General features: G+C 35.8%; 1 protein-coding gene across 1 annotated transcript in view; it reads right to left on the bottom strand.

Moving 5' to 3' along the window:
- Positions 1 to 26,130, bottom strand: part of LOC139697728 (uncharacterized) — a 102,293-nt gene that overhangs the window by 7,105 nt on the left and 69,058 nt on the right. Inside the window, exons 3-10 of the mRNA XM_071596552.1 lie at positions 18,031 to 18,139; positions 17,109 to 17,133; positions 14,068 to 14,268; positions 11,332 to 11,476; positions 10,578 to 10,840; positions 8,632 to 9,070; positions 5,399 to 5,533; positions 3,197 to 3,298 (exon numbers count right to left, since the gene is read on the bottom strand). Of these exons, the coding sequence (XP_071452653.1) occupies positions 3,197 to 3,298; positions 5,399 to 5,533; positions 8,632 to 9,070; positions 10,578 to 10,840; positions 11,332 to 11,476; positions 14,068 to 14,268; positions 17,109 to 17,133; positions 18,031 to 18,139 (1,419 nt within the window). The remainder of the gene's footprint in view (positions 1 to 3,196; positions 3,299 to 5,398; positions 5,534 to 8,631; positions 9,071 to 10,577; positions 10,841 to 11,331; positions 11,477 to 14,067; positions 14,269 to 17,108; positions 17,134 to 18,030; positions 18,140 to 26,130) is intronic.

Genomic DNA, 26,130 nt, shown 5'->3' with positions numbered 1-26,130 from the left:
ACATATCTCAACTCTAAAATACACAATCTGGGAAAGGAATTCTTTTTGAGAGAGATAAAAGAATTTCTCTCAATTCTAAAAGTACTTGATTGGGCCCAATGGTTACTACTTAAATCAAAACTATATGATGAATTAAAGAAAGAGGTTAGTATTAGTTATCAATTAAACCTTGAAGTATCTATTTTGGTATCTAATACCATTCATGCATTAGATAATCAGCCAAATGCTACCTTAGCACTCAAATCATTTTGTGAAGAAATGTATTTTCAATAACAATATATCCGTTTAAGAATTTTATCTGGCTGGGCTCATTCATGTCAAAATGCATTCCAGAGATTATTTCCATTGAAAATCACTCCGCAGAAATCCACTTGAATCTCTTCAATTATCATTGATAATGATTTCTAATATAACTGCATGAAAATTATAGGGTTGGACACTTCACAATGAACTCGCAGGTGGAATATGAAGGAAAGTAGTGGACGCAGGAGAAGCTGTTAAGGTAGGTAGGGTAATGGAAACCCTTGCTGAATATAAGGAGATTATGCAAGGAGGAGAGAAAAGAGGGGAGAAGAATGCAAGCTTGTCCTGGATAGGAGCTGGAAAGGAGGGAGAACCTAAAATGCCTCATGCCTCCAGATAACCACTTCCCTTCTCAGTTCCCATCTAGAAAGACGATTTCTTCCTTTTTCCTCTAAATGCACACCATTTCTCCCCAGCCACTCACTCATACCCTTCACACACCCTTCCCCAACTACATTGATATTTTACAACTAGAGACAGTACAAATTTTAACTTAAGCAAACTAACCTCTTGAAATGACAAACAAAGTGTAGCTTCCATAGACCTATTTCAAGTGAAAGTTGAACTCCACACCCTATATAAAATTATGTATGTAAGAGAAATGACAACAGATAACTTGATTTAAGTTAAGTGAAAAAACATTGAACTATGTAGAAATACTGGGCAAAATGAATTCATCATACAATTACCTTAAAGAATAATCGTATTCAATATAAATTACAGATTCAGGTGTGATGCCCTGGAACTGTTCCATTATAACAGAGATAAAGACTACTACAATTTTTCACTAAATAATACCTATTATGTAATTATTTCAATAAAATTTTAAATTAAAATATAATTAATAATAAAATTTTAATTTTTTAAGGACAATTGTAGCAGTCTTCATCTCTGTTATTATAATTGTATTCAAGTTGCGCTGATATTTTCTGTTGGTCAGAAAAATATTCCTGATATCCGACTGCAGTGAACCATTTCCATTTTAAAAATCTTCAGCAAAGGTCCATGCAGACATACTTTTGCAAAATATATATTATATATTATATCCTCTTTAAATTACTGCCCTTTGGTTTTGCTGGTCTCATTATATAATCAACACAATGTAAGTGAAATCAACTCAGCAACTTTATCCTAACGATTGATCAAGAGGATGGTGCACCCCATCTTGCTTAACGACCTCAAGTAATGCATGCATTAGTTGGATGGATAAACAGCTCTTGGCTATGTTGACTGAAACAACATGGTGACTAACTGGTAACCATATACACTCCCAGGTATGAAGGTAATGCTAGCTCTCTACTGCAGTGGCTGCCATCCTTGCAGTTGGCATCATAGCAAATGTATGCCACAGGTAGATGGGGGGGCAAGATGTTCAAGAAATAGGGTGAAGAGAACCAGTATCAGCATTAGCCTACTTTTAATGAAAGGTATCAAGGGATCCATATTTCAACATCCCATCAGGCAGATTCCTATTCCACCTATTCCACCCGAAGTGTTCTTGACATAGCAACTCAAGTATGGATTGGGACAACTCCAAAAGTGAATGACACAAAGAATATGGGATTTTGCAACTTGAATTGAAGTTTTAACTACTCTACACCACATGCATGTAGCTTGGGATCTCCCTTCCCCATACAAAGTCTGGGAACTATTGTCTCACTGCACACTCAATTCTCACACTGTCCTAAGGGATTCTTTCATGATAAGCGATGTAAATAGCAGCTAGTCTAAAGCAGTCTGATGAACTTTGATTCCCTTCACTCTCGCCTAGCTTATCATAATCTCTATGCACAATGCCTTTTAACTTTATCTTTTCATTTCCATGAAGTGTGTTCCCTCCCAGAAAGAAAATGATTTACTTTTCGTTAATGAGTTTCATCAAAATAATTTTCAAAAATGTGCGAAATTTTGTCACAATTTTCTGAATAGTAAAAGAAATAACATTTAGAAATAGCAAATAAATGTTAATTAACATTTCAACGCAATAATTTCAGAGTGTAAAAATAATTTTACTCGACCGAGATTCAAACCTGGATCCCTCGATACATCTCATTACTTTAAAGTACCCAAAATTTCAGATTTTATGAGGACGCCTTAATAGCTTAACTGGCTTAAGCACTCGGCTGGATATTGAGGGATCCGGGTTCGAATACCAGTCAAGGCAAATGATTTTTACACTCTTAAATTGTTGCATTGAAATGCATATTAGTGGATGACTCCTTTAAAAAAGTGACTGTTGCAGCATCTCCCACAGTTTCTTGGAAGTAGTTAACAAACATTTATTAAACCAAATAAGAGTCTCTCTAAGCAGTTCTCAAAGAATATAAAAAAACCATAAAAATCTGAACCATGGGGAATATCAAATAATCATGTTTCCCTTGATTGTTTGGCTCAATCATGTGCTTACTCAAGAGGAATTGTTACCCTTCAATTTGGTAATACACCACGACTTGAGACTTTTGAGGTTCAGACACGTTGGAATTAGGATAAAGTCAGCTACTGCTTTTCAGAAAAATTTCCAATAAACTATTAAGAGACTTCTTGCATCTTTGTAATAACTTCCTTTTATCATTGATTTTGATATGTATGCTCTAATGCAGCTGACAGTCAAAGGTACAGTCTGGGTATGCTACCATTTAAGACCACAGAGTATCCGAATATTCTCATTGTTAACAGGAACAAAGAAAACCAACATATTTCAAGCTAACCTATGCACAAAGCACATACCTATATGACTCCCCTGTGGAGTTGGTGGTGGTAGTTGAAAATACTACGTTCACGTTTTGATTCAGTTGGAAAGAAATTTGGACTTGTCTTATACCATGTCAATGAGTAGGAATAAATACTTTCATTAGAGGGATAAATGACAAAAGGTTCATCCCAGTTTTATTACCTCTATTTCACTTGCACTGTCCTTGTTGTGGTCACCATCACTTCCAGAAGCCAGAGAGTTGGCAAACATTTTGCTATGTGCTTTCTTGAATTCTTCCATCAACTATTCGAAGGAAAAAAGAAAAAGAATTAGTTTAGCAAAAATAACTTGGGTACATTGAAGTTTAGTAAATATATTAGATAAAAAATTGCAGATTTTAAAGTATAAAACATAAACAATGGACTTTAATAGGGCCATTATGTAACTCTTACTTTGCATGCAGTGCACCATTATCCTGGGCATATCGAAACAAATCATATGATTACCAAATGTCAAGCTTCTCACCAGAAAGCTGCCAATATTTTCGATAGAATTGAAATAGATGAGGGAAAATGAGTGTTTCCACTCTTCATTTTTCAATAGTCACAATAATGGCCATCCATAAGTCCATACACATATGCATGGAAAGTAATTGAAAAAATTCTGTTTGTTAATCTCATCTGCAAGTGTGTGCAGTGTTGACACATCAGAATGAATGTTCTACATGGTCATATTTCCATTAATAAAAGCTTTTTCTATTATTTGGAGAAGAAGTTCACATATTTGTTGTAATTGGCATTTTTTGTTATATTCCCATGAAAAAAGGAGTCTATAAAAAAAAGATGAACGATAAATTGCTTGACAGATTTGAATGCAGTGATACTGCTTACAGTGCTGTAAATGGTTGTGAATAGAGAAAAGATTTTCAACCTTCCTCATATTATATTGCACAGAGAAGATCAAGCATAGCTGTACTTGAAAGTTGGACTACTCTCTTGTTATGTGATTCAATTGTACTTAGGTGTTTTTATCCTGCTTTTATGAAAAGGGGCATGGAAATAACTTGTTGAAATGTAAATATTTAGGAATGGATTCATTTAAATTAATGTTCAAATGTATCTATTACAGATGAGATTACCATTAGTGAGGTTAATTCAATAACTAATAAACAGATATTATGTTTTCAGTGAAACACTCTCAGAAATTATTTGGCAAAATTCTTGGTAACTGGATATGTCTTCAAACCTTAGCCAAAAGTGATCAGAGACATAAAGTTAATTATATTTACACCGCTAGCAACTATGAAACACAATTTTGTGAAAACTAAGTATAATTTTACATATCATATTTTCAGGTGGTCCAAATTACTTGTTTTTTTCCTATTTACAAATAATCCTTGAATCTACCTCAAGATGTGTCAACTTTTTTTATCCAAGGACATTGATAAAAAGAAGGGGAAAATTGTTAGCCATGAATCTCATTTTGCAGTAATGCCACAGAGGTTTTTTTGGATAAATTTTAATGGTTTCACTGCCCTGTATGAGATAGCATGCATGAATATTGATGAAGATGAAAAATTTGTCAGAGCATATACAAGAAGGCCAAAATTTATGATGCCTGATGAAAAGGAAGTTGATAATTAGTGTACTATAGGCATAACACACACAGATAGATACTTTGAGCACAAGGAAAGTACATTAGCTTAAACTTGAATGAGAGTTTTACATGGTTGAATGAAAAACATATTTATCTATTTGATGCCCAGTGATTATATATCACTAGTATTACCGAAAAATATGTATGTCAAACTCAGTTATGGTTGTAATTCAATACATCAGTGATTAAATACTAAATGATTTCATAGAATGGAACATGAGCATGTAAAATTTAGCCATGTCATAGAGAGATGTAATTTTATGCCATTTGGGCACTTACAGCCATTGCTTGCTGTCATAAAGGCATATAATTTATTTTGCTCTTGACTTCAATACTTATACTTTTCAGCATTTATATATCATTCCATTGTCACACAGTTTCATGGGTGAACATGCTAACTAATTTGATTCAGTCGTCTCAATACACATTTCGCTCTGTGGATCTCATTTCCTCATAAAACAATCATATTCTTTGTAAAACAATTAACAGAAAAATGAAAAACTTAAAAGTTGGGTGTTTATTACATGAATTCCCAAGCACTATGAGTAAATTTGTATATGGTTATGATGGATGCAAAAGTAACTTGCTGGAGTGGACAATCTTCTTGCATTACCAGTAAATTCAAAACCTCTCCAGCAATTCAACGTCCAGTTCAACAATAATGCAAATGTTTGATATTCTTAAGCTAACAGTTTAGGCTAATTAATCACTAGGGCTGGAATGAATATAAAAGCCTGAAAAACTGACCTTTGAGTGCTGCATTCTCTTATCATTAGCAATTTCCTTCAACAGATCTTTCTTGACTCCATTCTGTTCATCTTTCATCTGACTTGTCCTTTTCATAGTTCCATCATTGCAACCATTCTCTGAGTTCCCCATGCGCTAGTGAAACATTAAAAAATATGTTTATTTCATATTAAAAGAGATTTGATATACTGTTGTTTTGTTTGTTTGTAATATAGCTAATGTTTCACTTATGCATGCAATTCACTCTGATACACTAATATCCATAATTTACAATAAAACTGCCAATTATTAACCACAATATTTCTAACTTCGAAACTTCAACCTAGCCAATGACAAAATTTTCATTTTTAATACACTTGTCATCATTTTTATGTAGGCCATTGAGTTATCTATTTTTAAGTTAGCAGTATTCAAGTCGGCTACTTACACAGCATTACCGCCTACCTCCACATATAGTGCCCCTGAGGGCCTTATCAAACAAAAACATGCATAAATATATTCATAATTTATTAGGAAAATACTGACCAAATAATAACTGCAATTAAATGATGAAAAGCCACAGTAACAATATTGCTTACCAATTAATCTTCCAGTTATACCCATATTATTCAATAAACATTGGGAAAAAAATTGCTAATTTTGTCCTTATACCCTTTAATTGGGGCTTAAAATCTTTCATCAAGAGGCAAAATACTGATGGAAAAATGGATGTTGAAAAAAGGTTTCGTAGCTAAATGATGGACAGAATTATCAAATAATATGACATTAATAAAGCCAGAGCCAAAATCAACACAATCAAAAATATAAAATAAAGGAGCAAATTACAAGCAAAAGTTTCTCCATTCATGAACAAATTTTCCTATTCCTAATTGTGTGTTTTCTAGTATTTTCAAATGACTTGGTTGGAAATGAATGATACAATTCAAAAGTAAGAATTTTGTTACATAATGCTTCAAGTGCAGTTATTAATATTAATTAGGGCATTGCAATTTATCTCATTATCAATCTGCTCTATGTTAAAGAAACTGAGTTTGAGAGCAAATTACCTTTTCACATAGTGGCATTTGAATTAGAAAAAATAAAATTAAGTATCAATTAAGATTACATTAACAATTGATATGAATATATTCTATAACATTAATTAAGATAGTCGCAAAGATTCAACAACATTAAATTCCAAATTCATTCTAATGCACATTTCACATATTTTACATACAGCAATTAAAAGAAAATCAATTGTACCAAACCTAATTAAATAAGTGTAGCCAAGGCAATATTAAGAGCCGGGGTAAGCCAAGTTGGTTTTTTAAAACAGCCATTGAATAAATTTGTATGCATATAAACTAAATATTTTCTATCTTTGGCCACATTGGTAAGTAAAAATCATTATGACTGAAAAGAGCAAGGCAGGTTTAATGTGCAATAGGCCTCCTAATGTTAGGGGATAGCCTCAGCAAACTCTGCCGTTTGCAGGAAGACTTGGGTGGCTAATCTTTTACTACATTGTTGCACAATAGTGCATAGTTATTAATGTTTTTATTTGCAAAATTTATTTGAAAAAACTTAATTTTATATTACTTGCTCCATGTGTAATACATAGGGTTACAAGTTTCATTGATTTGACAATAGTAGTGCATCAGAAGCAACCACTGCAAGTTGTTATTCAGTTTGCCTTCACCAACAATGGAGGTATAATGCAACAAGCAATATGCTGTATTGAAATTTTGCTTTTACCTGAACAAATCATCAGTTGAAGGCTATGTAATGAATTCTACAGGAGTCCCATGGACAATATGTTCTTCCCTATAGCACAGCTAAAAGATATGTTTTTTAAATGCTTAAGCATGGGGAACATTCATTTTCAAAGGATGGTGGACATGGAGCACCAGTCACGGCTATTGTGGAAGTAAACACTAACACCACTGCTGCCATTGTGAGAGAGCAACATTGGAGAGCACTAACAGAGATATTGAAAATACCATTGGATGCCAACCACAGATTGGTAACAGAAAACTGAACATAAGTCGCATTTAAGCACAGTGGGTTCCAGGAATGACCGTAGTGAAAACAACAAGTTGTTTTTCAGCAGGTTTGTTCACAGCTGAACGTTTATTTTACAGCAAAATGAGGAGTTTCTCTCAAAGGTTAATACTGCAGATGGTTCTTGGGTGTATCAGTTTTGATTCTGGGGGCCAACATCAAAGCTCTGTAAGAAAACCTTCAGCATCATCAACGCTGAAAACAGTCAGGAAGAGTTGCTTCTGGGAAAGTTAAGGCAATTTCATTTTTTAATATTCAGGGAATGGTGCTTTGTATACTGTACAGGCACTTACAACTGTATAGGAACCATACTATGTAGATGTACTGAAAATCACACATGGCAATATTTATCATAAAAGGTCAATTTCAATGGAAAAGGCTGGATGAACCATATTTTTTACTGAAAATCTTCCATAGATCATTATCAAGTTTGCTCCAGATTATCCTCATAATCCAAACTTAGGCCATGTGGATTTTTCTTGTACCCCAATGTGAAGAAACACCTTGTGGAATGTATTTTTCATCATCGGGAGCAGGCATAGGCAAATTGAACATGTTTCAACTTGCAATGGCCACCACTGATACAAAATTAGAGTCAGATGAATGAAACTTGAATAGCACATACAATACAAATTAAGCTAATGGCACGATATAGAACAAAATTTTTGCACCATGAACTATGTGCACTTGAGCTTGCATGTGTGTCCACGCATGCACTAATCCCTGATGTGGGTTAATTATCCACAGATCTCTCGATTGATTAGTCCTTCGTACATAGAGTGAGATGAAACACCCTGTCAATCTCCACATGATGACTGAGACAACACATTTTAGAACGTTTGGTATTCCAAACTCTCGCAGTCATTTACATTTGTTTTCAATTAATCTATAGGACAAGGCAGGCCACTCGTACATTTATCATTCATCCTTCAGTTAACTCATTTCAATGTTTACACACTGAATACTAAAGGAAATGCCTGAGAATATAGCACTTTGGTCTGAGACACTCTTCATAGAATATTAACATGAAGTATATCCGGTCATTCACATTGTCACCAGATAGAGTCAGAAATACCCAATATACTAAGAAATTTCAGTACAGGCCTGTGTGAACCACTAGTGAAGTTAGAATACCTGCACCAATGCATTCACATGTATTACACAGGTGCAGCACAATATATTTATGTACCAACCTTAGCTCGCCTCTGAATTTCTTGGGTGAGAGCACTTGATAAGCTAACTGAAGTTAGGGCACTTCCCGCAGATGAGCTTGAATTAGTCTTCATCAATGAGGTGTGGTTGTCTGCAGAGTGGGATGGTGTTTCCTGAACTTGCATTTGACACTCTCCCCCAATGGAGTCTCTCTTACTCCACACCCCACGGTCGGTCTCATCTTCTTCTGTTCTGTGAACCATGGCGACCACTTCTTGAGTTTTAACCTCAACACTAACGTCATTCATAGAATCTTCCTCACCAATCACCAGCTCTCCTGCATCATAAGGATGTGTTAATAAAGCTCTGTGTTCCTTATTTGCATTCTTTGTGGAGGAGAGCTGTTTGTCTGCAACTTCCCATTCATACTCAATTTCATCCCAATCCTTGCTTTTATCAATTGCCACTCTGCCTTCAGAACTAAAATGAAAAGGATTAAATTTCACAAAATATGAAATGATAGAAGAGCTAGAGTTCACTACAGTAGATTGAGCAAATAAATGCAGGGTGAGACTGAGATTAAAAATAATTCTATTTATTTTTGAATGTTTGTTCTAAACTTACCCTCCAAATAGTTATTATTGATATTTCACATGTTCTTCTTGAATAAATGGAGGTTGTTAAGTTAACTACAGTGAATGCTGGAGGCATCAAAATAGATTTTGACTCATGAAACAATGAAAGACAACTTGAAACATTGTAATTTGCAAGTTCCTATACTTCCAAGTATTTTGCATTCATAATTATGCAGGTTACACCCTTTTCACTTCCGAGTTGCTAGCTAAGACAGAAAGAACTACGATCTACTGTCAATTTCCTTTCTAAGAAGAACTCAAAAACAAAGGATACATGATGAGGGTAAAAAAAGAGAAACTTTACACTTCCACACACTTTTAATTTACTACAGCCATGGTTTTGATGATGTGCAGCATCGAAACCATGGTCATAGAACATTAAAAGTGTGTGGAAGTATAAAGTTTCTCTTATTTTTTACCCTCATCATGAGGGAATTCCACAAAGTTAAGCCTGAAGCTGTTATCTTTAAAGGATACTTGGTTCAATTCCTATTCCAATAGAACATTTTTCAGAGCCATTCCATCTGTCGTGAATGTAATCTTCATCAATGAATTAAGCCAAACATTCCTGAGTCAAGACACCGAAAATGTTCACTAGCTTGAAAAGCAGAAGTAATCGTATGAAATAGCATAAGAAGTTAAAGAAATAATCTCAAGCATTCTCTTTGGAGGCACAAAGCTTTGGAAAAAGTGGAATTAAAAAAAGGGGATTTTTTATGAGGAATGTTAAACTGGAACGCAGACACACTCCCACACATACTTGTGATGAACAGTGATCCTTGTGAGTTTAAAGTACATGAGCACTCAGGGTTTATAGGGACTTCCAGGGTGAAGGAAAAGTCAATCACAAAAATATGAAATTAAAAGGAAGGAAGAATAAACTAAAAACACACTCCCACTTGCACCTGAAATACAGTGACCCTCGGCAGTCTCTCTCTTGTACCCGAACACACACTTTATGGGATTTAACTCCAACTCCAATTAATACCATTAAACTCATCAACCTTATCACAAGGGACTATGCAAAGTACAAGAATATAAAAACATTAAAAGGAAAATCATCTAAAAATACAAACACTGTCCCAATTGGGTACATGGTATTCCTTGTCACTCACATACACAAACACAGTGTATATTTAAAATCATACACATCAAATAGGAGGGAATTCTGGACTCAGAAAATTAAACTCTTCCTTTCTTTTAACACTGTTTTTGAGTACAAATCCACTTTTTTCCATTAATTTCCTGTGCCCCCAATGAGTCCAGCACTGTGGTTATTTCTTTAGCTTTGAATAGATGTAAATATATTCTTACATCTTATTCATAAAAATGTATACCATGAAGACTGTTACCTTTGGGAGATGGTGTTTCCCAGCATACTTGCAGCAGTGCTCATGTCTGAGACTTCCTCCCTCACAATGGAAAGCCTCTTGGTCCCATCATCGTTCCAGCCTTGGCACACCCCATTGGGGGAATGCCCACTCGTGCTCCCATCTCCATTAATGCTACTTGCAGAGCTATTATAACCTGAAGATTCTCCAGGAAATAGATCTGTTCCTGACCCTTTCCTTATCACAAGATTGAGATTTTTGTCCTTTTTGAGAGCATTCACTGCCTGCAAAAAACATAAATTTTATGGGAAAAAGATCCACTGATCACATCTTTTCAGGATTTCCTAAGGGCATTTAGAAACTTTTGAGATCTTGCAAGGTTTTGCATCATGGAATTATTTTTTTTTGTTTTTTCATTATAGCTTTTTATAGAAAATATACCATAGAAAACATCATTTATATTTACTTAAATCTATGAAAAAGTCAATGCTCAACTCATTGAAATATTTTCTTGGTGGTGTATTGCAGTTGATAGGAGCATCTCTCAAAACAAATCTCAATGAACATATGTATCTAAATATATCTCTTTGACATATCTAAATAAATCTCATTGACAGTGTCCTTTGATGGTAAATGAAATGTTTTACACTAACATTTATTTAGTTGAATTTACAGTCTCTGGGATTTAAATATCATTCAACCTTGTAATTTAAATTGAATCTTTGTTAATGCTAAAAATCTTTCCAATAAAATTAGAGTTAAAAATTTTACTTACATCTGAAAAGGAAATATCCTCAAAATTAATTCCATTGCACTCGACAATTTGATCACCTGGCCTAAGACCAGCTTCTCTTGCAAATCCTCCTTCTTTTGTTGATTGAATAAATATTCCTGGCCTCCATCCAGGACCCTTGCAAATGCTAAGGAGGAAATAGAGACATATTCTATTTTTATAAGGTGTGCACTAAAAGATTAAAGAAGAGTATGAGTAATAGAAGAGTATTCTAATCTTTACCATCAACCACAAAATACTACCTTGATCAAAAAGTTCCCGGAATAACCACCGTGTGGCGCTCCCATCGTTCCGATTTGAGTTCTGTTTTTTTTGTTAAATTGGTACATCTGTTGTTGATATTCCCTTTAAATCTTAGTGTCATAACTTGACATTTGCAAAAGTTACGTAGCCAAGAGTACATCTATCTCTGTGTGTGTTGGCGATTTTTTACAATTGCAGAAATGGATTTAAATTTGCAACAACGAACTTGTATTAAATTTTGCGTAAAAAACGGATTTAGTGGCGCACGGACGTTGGAAATGTTGGAAAAGTGTTTCGGCAACGATTCTCTAAAAAAACGGTCGTTTACCAGTGGCACGAGCGGTTCAGAAGTGGTCGTGAGTCAATCGAAGATGATGAACGCAGTGGCAGACCATCGACATCGAAAGTCGGTGAAAAAATTGATAAAGTAAAAGAAATGTTGGTCAATAACCGCAAATTAACCATCAGAGAAATAGCGGAGGACTTGAACATTGCCTATGGATCCGCCCAAGACATTGTGGTTAATGATTTGGGTTTCCGTCGTGTAGCAGCAAAGTTGGTGCCAAAAGACCTCAATTTCATGCAAAAAAGAGACCGTGTTGACGTCGCAAAAGACATGATTTGCGAGGCGCAATCCGATCCCACATTCATCAAAAGGATCATTACTGGAGACGAGACGTGGGTTTATGAGTACGACACGCAATCCAGACATCAGGCAAGTGAATGGCGTTCACCAAATGAGCCGAGACCAAAAAAACCACGTCGTTTTCAGTCAAAAAAGAAGGCAATGCTGACGGTTTTCATGGATTACAACGGTGTAGTGCATCATGAATTTTTGCCAGAAGGCCAGACAGTAAACAAAGAGTATTATTTGGGCGTTATGAGACGTTTGCGTGAAGCAATTCGCCGAAAGAGACCAGAAATGTGGGCAGAAAACTCGTGGATTTTGCACCATGATAACGCACCGTCGCACAGTGCTATCATTATTCGTAATTTTTTGACGAAAAATGCAACAAATACCATCCAACAGCCACCGAATTCACCTGATTTGGCTCCCTGTGACTTCTTTCTGTTCAATCGAGTTAAAAAACCATTACGGGGAACGCGTTTTAGCAGCCGAGAGGAAGTAATGGAAAAATCGCAGGAAGCACTGATGGACATACCGAAAACCGAATATAAAAAATGTTTCGAGGATTGGATCAAGCGCTGGCATAAGTGTGTTGCAGTCGATGGGGATTACTTTGAAGGGGACAATATAGATTTAGATGAATAAACTTGTATTTTTAATTTTCTGAATAAATTCCGGGAAATTTTTGATCAAGGTAGTATAACATGAAAGATCACTTAATTAGATACTTTTTCAGGTAAGTACCCAATTGCTAGCAATAGCCATTTATGTTTTGAGCTTATTATCAATACCTCATGGACAGGGAGTTCAGTTGCTGTGGTTTGAGTCATACATATAACACCAAAGACATTGATTTACATCAGATGGGTAGGTCCCTCCTGGGACATTTTGGAAATTAATGTAGAGGCATTGGTACTACAATTCACGATGACTGAAGGACCACAACAGCATACAAGGGGAAGTATAGTACGTTGTATAGGGGAAGGTGGGGATGAACATGGTGACAGTAAATCATATGTGAATGTTTAAAAGAAGTGAATGGGCTCATAAAAAAGTAGCTAATTTATTTTCAAATCATAAAAGAGAACAGATGGCTGTCGTGTTTGGTGCCATTAACTGGGTTGGGTGGCTCTGACTTTGATGAAATGTAGGTCAACTATTTTCAGAGTTATGTGATTTCTAGCTAAATCAATACAAATTTCATGTCAGGATAAAAAAGGATTGATGAAATTGTTAGCTGCAGCAAAGAGATGCCAAGTTTTAAAGGCTAAAGCTGACACAAGTGACATCATTAATCCCCTACTCTTTACAGAAAGAGATTAAGAATTTTTTTTCATTTTTGCAGGGATGGATTGATGGAAGAAATTAATTTACAAGCACTGCGATAAATTTTCGAATGAACATTGCATTTTCTGTTCAAAATCTGACCTTTTATGGTGATGAAAAAGAACTTGGTGAGTTGAACACAAATGAAGACCTTAATCATTGTAATGTGGCCTTAACTGAAAAGCTTATTCATAAGAATTGATAAAAAATTAAATTTTTCGATTATCACAAAGCTTAAATAAATAAATTTTATTGGAAAAATTGTTCACCACTTCACTACAGCAGCACTGGTTGCAATGAGGATGAGCTCAATAAGTCTCCAAGAATACATTTTATTGGAAAATGAGACCACGAGAAGCATGCTAGAGAATATTGGGACCTAACCTTAGATTTCTTCCGCCTAATCCAAAATGTTTTTAGATATTCATTTAATCAATCAGTTTAATTAGAATTATTTAGTCAATAAACCGGTAAAAAATGAAAAATGCTTTTGAAGTGTGTAAACAAAAACATGTTCTTACCAGCAGTCAAGTTTTGATCTCCCAATGATATTCAAGTATTGTATAATATCACGATGAGCATCTATCCCTCCGTCTGATGGCATGTTCCGAAGTTCCGGCTGGTCCAGAGAATCTACAGTTGGTGTTGTAGATGGAGATGGAGGAGTAATGCTCTCCTCCTCAGCGGCAACCATTTTCCATGTTAAGGGATCACAGCGATGACTGTATCATTCAAATTTTATTATTAAAATCCAAAGAAAAGGAGCACAGAGAAATAAAATACAAAGCAGTCTGTCTACTTGCATGTTCAATGATGGTTTTAATTAGAATAAGAAAGCTTTTCTGATTTTAGTGCATAAATTTAGCTTCAATTTTCATGGTAACTGCCTTAAAAAATTGAATACAGACATTTAACACTATTTGTAAATAATTTTTTTGGCTTATTTTAGAACAACATACTAAAAATATATGTATTTACAATACGTGAATATGCTTAACATGTTCATGAAATATTTTGCCATTTTAGATCAGCCTCTGATGTTCATAATTCAAATTGCAATACTGGTTATCTTTAAATGAAATTATTCTTTTATTTATTTAATTACTACCAAAATTTTTAATTAGATAGTAGAGATTTTCGGAAACCATATCATAAACAGAGCCATAGCAATTTAAGAACAGGGTTCCTTCCTAAATATTCACTGTCATGTACAATACCTACTTTCTCTTTCATTCCTATAGGTTTCAAATCCTTCTTTCCCAGACAGACCCTTCAATCTTTCCTAATTACACACAACGAGCACCTGGGAAATAGGAAACCCCACTAAATGATCGAAATAAATATTCTGAAGCAACAAAATCCTGGTTAATCATACACCAACACAACTGGTAATATAGAATAATTTGAGTATCTTCAATACAGGCAAAAACATTATTGACAGAAATACCTGAAGGATGAACAGGCAAAGAGACCTGAACCAGCAGTTAATAAATACTTATTTTAGGAACACTGAAGTAAAGACTGAGTTCATGCACATGCAATTCATTGTAAAATGGCATGCAATAGTCAATGTAAATTGCAATTGCCAACATGCAACAATCTGTGGGCATGGGTTAATGTTATAGTATATCCAAAAGGTAAGTGCCAGTGATTTCATCAAGATATCAAATATTTTCATGCATATGAATCCAATATCTCCAAAATATTGTGTGAATAATTGAAATATTAATGAAAATACAAACTAATTTTATCTACTGACAACTATATGATGAGTATTGAAAATATATAAGTAGTCCTTCAGGCCTTGTAAGTTCTTGGCTGGAACATTGAAATAAAATAAAACTCTGCCACTTTATAAATTCATACTGATAACACAGCAAAATATAAAGGTTCAATATTTTTCCCATAATATTACAAGCTGATAGTTACATGGAATGTACTCCTAGAAGGTCAAATACAATTGCATACATATCTGATGTGATGCCATGATGACAGAGTGGAACTATTCATCTACGAGTACATGCCGTACATGATCTGGTCAACCAAATGGACTTTTTCACAAGCACAGTTATAAATCAACCCCATATTTAAGTAACTATCATATATCATTAATGTGAGGTCAGAAAAAAATATGTTGAAAAACTGCAAAGAATTAGCCCTCTTAGGAGTGACATAAATATGCATGACAAAGTGCTTCTTTTCATGTGGAAAATTTTATATGTTAACTAGAGGTATATTTAAGTCACAGAGTGAAAATGGATTTTTTTCTAAGTTAGTACAGATGGACATGAGTCCAAGTAGGCTGCTAATCATTAGGATCACTTAAACTTAAGTTTTTTTTGCTATTTCTTAAAATCTTAAGTTTTCAGACAAAACTGTTTAATAACATTTAAGTGTATGATACCCTTAAAAATGAAATGACTTACATTTACTAATAACTGTTCACACAGCCTGAAAAAGTATCTCTCTTTTTGTCCATTAGAACAAAAGTAACACTAAAATTACTTAGGAGATGTAGAATAACCCAATTCAGTAACAGGAAGCAATATTTTCTCTGTGAATCAGTAAAACATGGTCCGGTTTGTAACTCTAATTCTCTATTGTTATGCCAATATCATATGTACACAACCAAAAACAGTTACTCATCAAACTTCATTTCAATACAGTGACCTACTTCAATACCGAGAGCTGGGTATTCTGAATCTCCTCAGTAGTCATTCCCAGTTGAAACATCAAACTCAAAATTCTTACTCTGGCATTACTGGTGGGCTTTCAATGTCAGCTGGTATTGTTTCAAGATGTGGTTGAAAAGGTTTGCGAATTTCTCCATCCATTTTCTTGAAAGTTGCCATTTCTGTCATAGTTAGGACAGGAGGAGTGTTTTTCCTAACCAACTTAGGTTTAGCCTTTGTTGGGATAAGGGATGGAGGGATTTCTGGCTTCACAGATGCAATCACTTCAGGGGAATTTAAAGGTGAGAGTGTATCATCTTCTGATACTGTCTCAAGACCATCACCATCCCTTTAGTGCATTAAGAAGGATCAAAGATGTTTAGTTGAACCACAAAATACCAACCAAGGTGCAAAAAGAAATGAAAATCGACCATGAGTAGATATCAAAATTTAGTGGCATCTCATGAACAAGAAGATAGGGATAATGTAATTAATATTTACATGCATTTTTGTAATGTACAAATTAAATTTGATTAGCTAATGAGTGGTGATGAAGTGGCTAACTATTTACAAAACAAGCAAGTCTACATCAAATAGTAAATAATATGCAAATAAATCAAAGAATAATGAATGTGCAAAAAATTATGAAACGCTGAAGACTTAAAACATTCAAAACAAAAAAATTGCATGCAAAAAATGAAAATAATATCATGCCAAATATAAATAAACAAATATGTGCAAAATGATAGAAAAAAGATTTTAGTTATTATATAAGAACAGCTGAGTTACACTATAAAAAAAGCAACTTGAACTATAAAAAGTTAACTTGAAAAAAGGTTCATTTGCAATAAATGAAAATATTTGTTATGCCAATGAAAATTTCTACTTACTCTTTCACAGGAATCATTCCCACGCCTAGAAAAGGTAAAATAAATATCTTTATTAAAAAGTTTAGACCTGCATGAAATGTATCATTAACATACTTTTAATGATCAAAATAAGCCTATTGTAAAAAATAAATTTAAGGTTATTCCAAATAGTACGAGGGTCATCCGGAAAGTAGTACCCGTTCGTGCCGCATGAAGTGTTGACGACGCGAGTAGCCGCTGGACGAGGTCAGATAGCTTCAGTGGCTTGTCTGCCTTCTCTGAGCCAAGTTGCGTGACGCTAGCATTGCCTGTGTTGTTTCTGTGATTGTTTACAATGTTTAAAAAAATTGAGAACGCCGCCAGTTGTGAAGTGAGGGCAGTGATTAAATTCCTCAATGCAAGAAACGTTCGCCCATGTGATATTCATCGCCAATTAAAGGAGGTGTATGGAGACAATGTAATGGACGAGTCGTCTGTTCGGCGGTGGTGTCGCAACTTCAACATGGGGAGGGGGAACACACACGACGATGAGCGTTCGGGGAGACCGTCTGTCATTACAGACCAACTGGTGAGCTCAGTTGACGAATTCGTGAGGAACGATCGGCGCGTCACAATTGATGACATCTGTGAGCATTTTCCCAATGTTTCTCGAACAATTGTTCATGAAATTGTTAAACACCATCTGCATTATGCAAAAATTTGTGCAAGATGGGTCCCTCGCGTATCTCAATGAGCTGGCGGCGAAGGACTATGCAGCAGGAATACAGAAACTTGTCACACGTTATGACAAATGCCTTAATTTGCTTGGAGATTATGTTGAGAAGTAGTTTAAAGTATCCTCTTTCAAATAAAATTTTTTATGTTTGTTAATATTTACTTTTGTGTCTTTATTTCACGAACGGGTACTACTTTCCGGATGACCCTCGTAACAATATATACTTACTTCTCACTTTGAGGTTCAGATGATTGCTGTCTTGAATGAGTTTCAACACTTCTTGATGGATGGCTTGCTCCACTGAATACCCATTGATCCTCACAATCTGATCACCAACCTGAAATAAAATCAATTTCTTGTAATTCACTCACAAGGAATAAAAACTAATCCACAAATATAAAACGAAAAAGATAGACCCTGTCTATCATTTCCTCAATAAAAATATCATGACTATTAATCCTCAAAATAATTCTCAGGGTTCATTCAACTTTTGTGTAAGTGGAAGGCATTATTTTCAATTTTAGAATCAATTACAACAGTTGTTAATGACAGATTTATCATATCATTTAAAGTGATTAGTTGAGTCTCAATCGCTTGTTTGCTAACGTTGGTACCAAGCACTACTGTGAGATTCAAAGGAAAAAAATTGTTTCGAAGAATTATGAAAATGTAATGGTTTAAGTAACAAATTTAGCGTGGACAAATTGAGAATCTATGGAGGACGCAAGAAGAAGAAGAGGGGAAACTACTTCGATGAATCCCAAGGCACAACCATATACTCGTAGAAGGAACCAGAGAGGGGAAGAGAATTACAGAGGAAGGCCAAGAATAAAATTAAAGAGGAAGCAGATAATGGAAGATGTTTGCACAATATTCAATGAAGAAATGAAAAGACTAGCTGATGACAGGATTGCTTAAAGAGCTGTTAAAACAATATCCTGAGACTGAGAACCTATTATGTGAATGACACAATTGGTAATTAAAATTAAACGCGAGTGATATCCCAAAGGAATGTGTTGGACATACTCGTGAATGATTCTCTAATCATATGTTTGAGTACTATGTTGGGATATGCTTCGCTCCAGCAACCAACGTGACGTATGGTAATGCGGAGTGTCATGAATAATCGAGGAAAATTCTCCCTATCGAGCCCTTAGTTTTCGAGATTTGCAATTGAATCGCCCCTGGACCAACTGCAACCAAGACGACACGTGGTTGAAATGAGTTGGGCATAACTTCGAGAGAGCATTTGCGTATTTTAACGTGCTTTATACTCCATGGATATTTAGTTTCTTTGCAGGATGACAGATATACGCTCAAAAAATAAATTCAAATTGTCGTCAGCCAAAGCGGCGGCCATGTGGACTATTTGTGAAGTTACTCTGAGACATCTCTGCCGGTTCGGTGATGAAAAGTTTAATTTTTTAAGATTTTTCAACGGCAGATAGTCTAAATTTCTCCTCTACAAAAATTAAGACCCTTGAACACGAACAAACGAACGAAAATAAACGAACTTTTTTACTTTAATTTTAATTTAAATTTTAATCTGTCCTCCACTTTCAAAGACGCGCTTTTAAATAACCCATAGGTCATTTTCGCTAATTACACATGGAAAGATTGAGAGAGTTGGTGGTGGTCCTTTGAAAGAGGTAGATATCGTATAACTCAGGTAGCTGAACCAGAGTGCATAATTTAACGGGATTATTTTCATCGAAGGAAACACCAGGTAAGATAAATGAGTGAACAACACTGGAAATATCGGACGGCCAAAGCAACTGAAAACTACAGCGAGCGAAAAAATCCAGCCCCACTCTTTCATTCATAGAAATAATAAATATCAGACTAAGTGGTTTTATCTTTGATATCCCATTCATAAGTGTTATCGGCTTTAGTTCATCTCAGCCATACATTACGAAAATCAATCGTTTTTCGGACGAGAATCTGTATCCGAATGACACAGCCTCTTCTCCTCCTACTTCAAATATCAATGTCATTAATTTTTTATAGCCTCTCCGATTGACAGAATAGACTCTCCTAAAAACCAGTATCTTTCAAGTCCTCAAATCACAAGACCGCTCCAAACTAATCCGCCATTTTCCAGCCTCTTGCTCATAGATACGATCCCGATTTCCTTAACAACGATAATATTTTTTTTTCCTCCCTCCGTTTAGCAGTTCGTATGCGGGCTTAAAATATTTTTTTAAATGTTAAATACTCTTCAACGCTGACAAAAGGGTAATAAATTTTAACTTTGTCAAAGGTGAGTTGTGCCAACATAATGAGCAGGTTTCATTGTATGCATTCAGAGCATTTATGCTGCTGTGGTGATGGAAATTTTTCAGAACATGGGTTGGGCCTATTTCCACACACGTTACCACGATTTAAATTACACATGTAACATCCATTCCGCATATCATATTCTTCTAAACGTCATTTCAAACCGTATTGCACTTTTCAGAGAACTGGGCGCATTCTCCAACTCGATTTGCTCATTCCGCCTGCATCGATTCGCGGTGAAGCCAGAGCCTTGGAGTTTTGAACATTTCCCGCAGCCGGTGAAGATTCTGTTTCTCTTAATAAAAATTCCCTCTCCCAAATCTTGCATGTTACACATCACAATAATCCCAATATTTATTTATTTTTGTACCCTGAAAAACACCGCTAGGGCGTGTAGCAAGGGGTGAATACACACCAGACTAATTTTGACCCGAATATGACCCTACCACGCTTGAACTATGTTATTATGATCCTCCATTGTTCGTAGAAAAAAATGGCATCTTAAATTTATCTGTTCTATACCTAACCTCCCTAATTTTATTGGCATGATCTCGCCTACCGTTGTACGATGGGGGTAATATACATTTTCAACATCGTTGCTAAATAGACATCCTTGCAATTTATTCGAGAGCTTCAATCCATAATTTAACCTTCGCTCCGTGAGTGATTCCCAACCTAGCTGCTCTAATATTTTGGATACGATGCTAAGTCTGTCATCAGAGCGTTTTACGAATATAGCTCCTCTACGCTGCACGCGACCCAATTTGGCAATTAATCCAACTTCGTGAAAATCCCATATACTTGCAGCATATTCTAAATGAGGCCTAACCAGCGAAAGATAACATTTCTTTTTAATCTTTTCAGCACATTTACCCAGTATTCTTATAATAAATCCTAAATTGCTGTTAGCTTGTCCACATATTCCCCATATGTGTTTCAACCAGGAGATATCGTGAGTGAGGGTGATTTCTAGGTATTTAATTGAGTCTACACATTCCATTTCTGTGTTCCCGATGCAGTAAGCGTTCCAGTGGGAATTGCTCTTTTTCCAAAAAATTCATCTCTACGCAATTTCTTAAGTTTAATTCTAATTGCCAAGTGTCGTACCAGCGATGTATAGCGTTAAGGTCATCTGTTAAATCTTCTGTGTCCTCAGGATCACGGATATCATGGTAAATCACTGCATCTTCGCCAAATAAAGGTATCTTACTAGTGACTACGGAGTCAATGTCGTTAACGTCAGTAGGAATAAAAGAGGTCCGATAACACTTCCTTGGGGATCACCTGAAGTAACTTCTACAGCATTTGTGCTTACTCCATCTATGACTCCTCTTGGTACCCGACCATTCAAAAAGTCTTTAATCCAATCCAGGATATTTTTATCGATGCCATATGCCTCTAGCTTTATAAGTTGTATACTAAGAGGTACTTGGTCGACGGATTTCTTAAAATCTAGAAACATCGCTTCCACTGGAATATTGCTCTCCACCAATGTAAGAATATCGTGAACAAAAAGCGCAAGTTTTGTCTCGCAGAATCTACCTTTTCCAAAATTGTACTGATTTTTCATTAACAACTCCTGATTATCGAGATAATTATTTCTCAAATCTTATTCCCGAATCTGAAGGCCTACTCTCCTCGATGTGAAAATCCCAAACGAAAATTTCTCAATGTCATTCAGCGGTTAGAAGGCAATTTCAGACTTCATTTTCCATTTATACTAGATTTCCAAATTGCTATAACAAAGTTTTGCATGTTCCCACGCAAATACACAATGACGCTTCCGACAGAAATAGAATTGTGCCTTGAAAAATGAGTAGGCACCTAAACATTCTTTTCATTTAGGGCTGAATGAGGGATTGGGGCGAAACGTGCCAAAACATCATTTATGCAACAGATCTTAATTTAAACAAGTACACTGCACCTCCCATGAACAATTCCCGGCGGTAAATACATGAATTTTCCTATATCGTAGACTCCGATACGAGCAATAAATGTGTGGAGTTTCGCAAACATTTTTTTAATAAAATGGCTCTAAAGATTTACATGGAACGTCGTAACTCCAGTTTTATGAGCGCGAGAAATTCATTAAGTTGGGTCCCGTCTTTGAAAAATGTTTCACTGTGATCTTAACTGCCGCAGTATTTAGGTAAAATGCACGGTATTGGTATACTTAATCGGAAAACTGGTGATTTATGCCTTAATATATACTCTGTCCCGAGTGTTGTACGTTTTCTTCATGACATTTTTCTTATAGAGTTTAGTTACCTTTTCGTTTTGAAAAAGTGCCAAAAAATATAAAATTTTAAAAATTATAAGAAAATAATTCCGAGATATTATGACATTCATCAAAAAAGTTTTGTGTGAAATTAATAAAAAAAACGAAGTTTACTTATTAAGCAAATTATCTCACGAAAAAAAGGTAGTCATTCTTGAAAATATTCTCTAGAAAATGTGCCCGATGACACTGAGAAAACGGGTTGATCCTACTGCTTTCGGGTGCGATTAAGTGATTTATCAAATTCAGCTCTGAATATTATGGATGAGTTATCCGTTGAAACGTCGGCATTATTGCAGAACATAATCCGGTGGAAATCCAGAGAAGAATTTTGGGAAAAAGCCGGGAAAACATCAGATCTTTCTGATTTACCTGGCTCCCCCTCGGAAACTTGTCGAAGTGGGAACACACGTTTTACCTACACTTTGACTTTTGGAAACACATTACAGGATGATGTCAGAAAAACAATTGGGGAATCATTATCTTTTCTTCTTTTCTTGTGGTTAATTACAGAAAGGGAGGAACGCCATTGCTCAAACAAGTACAGAGCAAGAGCGAATGTTTGAAGGGAGGGGAATCATTTCGTTCATACTCTTTGGTCCTAAAAGATTTTAATGATTGATTTAGCAAATAATGTGTTTGTTTAAAATTCTCTTAATTCTGATGCAAACAATATAAAATGATAATTCGTCTGCGTTTCAAGGTGGATTCTCAACTAGCCTCCCATTCGTCTTGCACTAATAATCTAGAAGATTTTGAAACTATAACGCTCTTAGGAACAGAAATTAAAGACAGTTCATAGATTTTACAGTCAACCCACGTTTAAGAATCAAATTTTAATCTTTCAGCTTCTGCATTTCAATACAAGACGAGTACAGGGTAGAACCTGGTTTTGAACAGCTAACTAAAAAAGGATTTTTCTTAAATTCCAGACACTTAAAAAAATGTGAAACTGTACCCGAGCAGTAAAAATAATAGTAACCCAATTATTTCTGGCAAAATTATAGTTGGTATTTGGCTCAGTGAAGATTTGTTTGAAGATTGTGATTTTTAGAATTTTTTCCCCAAATTCACTGATCGCTTCTCGCACCCAGTGGTGTGTGATTTGAAAGCGGAAATGCCATTACTCCTTTTTCAATGAATTCCAAAAATCCCATTCTCCATCCAACATTCCCTTACTTAAAAGAACCAATTACTCTCGCCACATTCACGAAAACCTCTCACTGGCAGCAAATAATGGTTTAGGGGAACTGAAATTGGGATAATTACGATACTCGGGAAAAGTGAGATGTGAACGTTAGCCGAGGGAGAGAGTACCATCTCCGATCGTGTGTAAACCTTCCGACTGTCATACTGCGCAACGAAACTAAAATTTTCTATATTTCGCCAAGGGCACTATGCGAAGTTTTCACATAATAACAAATGTAAAAGAGATCATCACAGCTAAAAGCTAACCACCCTGCGATATCTGAGTTTCATACAATACCAGCGGGAAAAAAGGAGTGATCATAAGAACTGAAAATTTAATAATTTCACACATTTCCCAATTCCAATTTCAGGCCCGAAAATGCTGAGCAAAAAGTATGTTTCTAGAGGATGTAGGTCGAAAATTTCCCAAGGATCACTACAAATATTACCTTTAACAGCGTATGAATCTTACCACTGCGAAAAACTTCAAAGCGTTTGATTTTGTTGCGGTGAGTAGAAAGGTATGAAGGGTAGGTAAGTAGCCCGAGTTAGAGAAACTTGAGTTTGATTATCTATGCTTTACGTAACTTTTCCTGATAATTATCGGTTTCGTGCAAAAATAGGGAGGATTGGATCAGTATTTAAAGGGGAAGAGGGAAAACGACGAATGATACTTCACTCCATCCGAAAAATCTATATCTAACAGATGTCCACTGTTCTCATTGCGAAACGCTTTGCACGTGCGTTGGCACCGAGTGATATCGCTTTGACTGCAACAGGGTGTCTACCGTAAACAAAAAATTCTTAACGTAACAGGAAACATTATGAATCAAATATTATTTTATAGAGTATAAATGACAGCTATAAGAGACTTCCCTACAGGAACATTTATTTAGGCTTTTCATTGAAATACTCTTATGGCACAATTTTTTCGAAGTTTTATGGATTTCTGCACATATTTTGTTCATCTTTATACATTTTTCAAGAAAATTTTGGGATTGCTTCCAACAGCGTACAAGGTTTGCCGGCCCCGGTAGCAGCGGGGTAACGTCCTTATCAGCCAACCCAGAGGTCGCGGGTTCGATTCCCGCCTAGGTGGTTTTTCCTCCACCTTAAGGCTTGGTTAATTGTTATTGTAATTAGGTATTTGTCAAATAATTATATCAAGGTTCAAAGTCCGATGTAAAGGTCAAAGTGCTGTTTTCGGACTATTTCAAAATAAATAAATAAATAAAAGTATCGGTCACAATTTTTCCTGACGTGTAAGAGAAGTACTGAATTCAGACCGTTGGTTAAGAGTGCGCATGATCGCAGAATGTATTGACATCTCTAGGATTACAGTGCACACCAATATCACCGAAAATGTGGCGATGCGAAATATCTGCGCAAAACTCGTCCAAAAGGTCTTGAACGCTTTGATGCTCCAAGGTAACTGACTACCTGGCAAAAAACGACATCGCGACGATTCCCCAACCCCCTTAGAGGCCCGACTTGGCATCAGCAGAATATTTCCTATTCCCAAAAGTAAAATCCTCCCTCAAAGGACACTTTCATGGGTCCCTAAATGACGTCAAAAAAGCTTGCACACGTGCCCTTAAAGACCTTCCGGAATCCACCTACCACGGAACCTTCGAGTTGTGGAAAAGCGGCTCTGGCAAGTGTCGACGCCCAAGGGATGTACGTAAAAGAATTTATAGGCATTGTAGAAATATCTGAAATAAATTAATTTTTCCAAAGATGTTATTGATACTTTTCATACAAACCAGTTACTAAACCACTAGAAAGTTCTGATAGTATGAATTACAAGGGATTGTGAATTGACTTCATTTTAAAAAATGAGGGCCCACCAAAACTTAGCGGTGCGCGAATTTCAACAAATATGGACGACTTTTCCCTCAAAATACTCGCCTTTCGCTCGCGCACAGATTGGAAAGCTGCCTAAAGAGATTGGAAAGGGGCTGGAGACCATTACGACGACATTTTCTTCCCAACCCACAAGGTCAAATGTCTTCACCCCCAGTCCTACACTCCCCCTACAACTGGTAATCATAATGACAAAACCATTATAGAGAGATGCTCATTTCTCACTTAAATCACTGTTATCTTTCTTAAATTGCTGGGGTTCTATGGAACCAATATTTTTTAAAATTCCATTATTTTAACGAATGACTCTAACGTATTACCAAGGAATTTTGACAGGATACATCATACTGCTGATTACAGCACTTGCAAGCTTCGAGTGCTGCATGCTATTGGTTGATCTATTACTCCCCCCCCCCTCCCAACCTTATCGCCCTGGTTACGCCACTGGTTGGAAGGTACTCATTTGAATTTTCCATTAAACCTTTGCTTGAACACGTGGAACGCTTATTACAGTGATATACTATATGACCAGCCAAAACAGCGGAAACCGAAAGTACGGACCATGACAGAAAAACAGCCGACTGCCTTATCTAAAGAGCCTCCGACTGAAACACGCCGTCCCGAACTTTTTAATAAAAAAATATTTTTTTTATTTTCAAACTTTTCCGCCTGCTTTGAAAATGTGATTTCGACGCACTCGGGGTTTGCACGTGATGAATTCT

The sequence above is a fragment of the Hetaerina americana genome, unplaced genomic scaffold, assembly GCF_022747635.1.
Source record: "Hetaerina americana unplaced genomic scaffold, ioHetAmer1.1.p SCAF_8, whole genome shotgun sequence".
Taxonomy (NCBI): Eukaryota; Metazoa; Arthropoda; class Insecta; order Odonata; family Calopterygidae; genus Hetaerina; species Hetaerina americana.
Note: the sequence above shows the minus strand (reverse complement) of the source record. Positions and strands in the feature narration are given on the sequence as shown.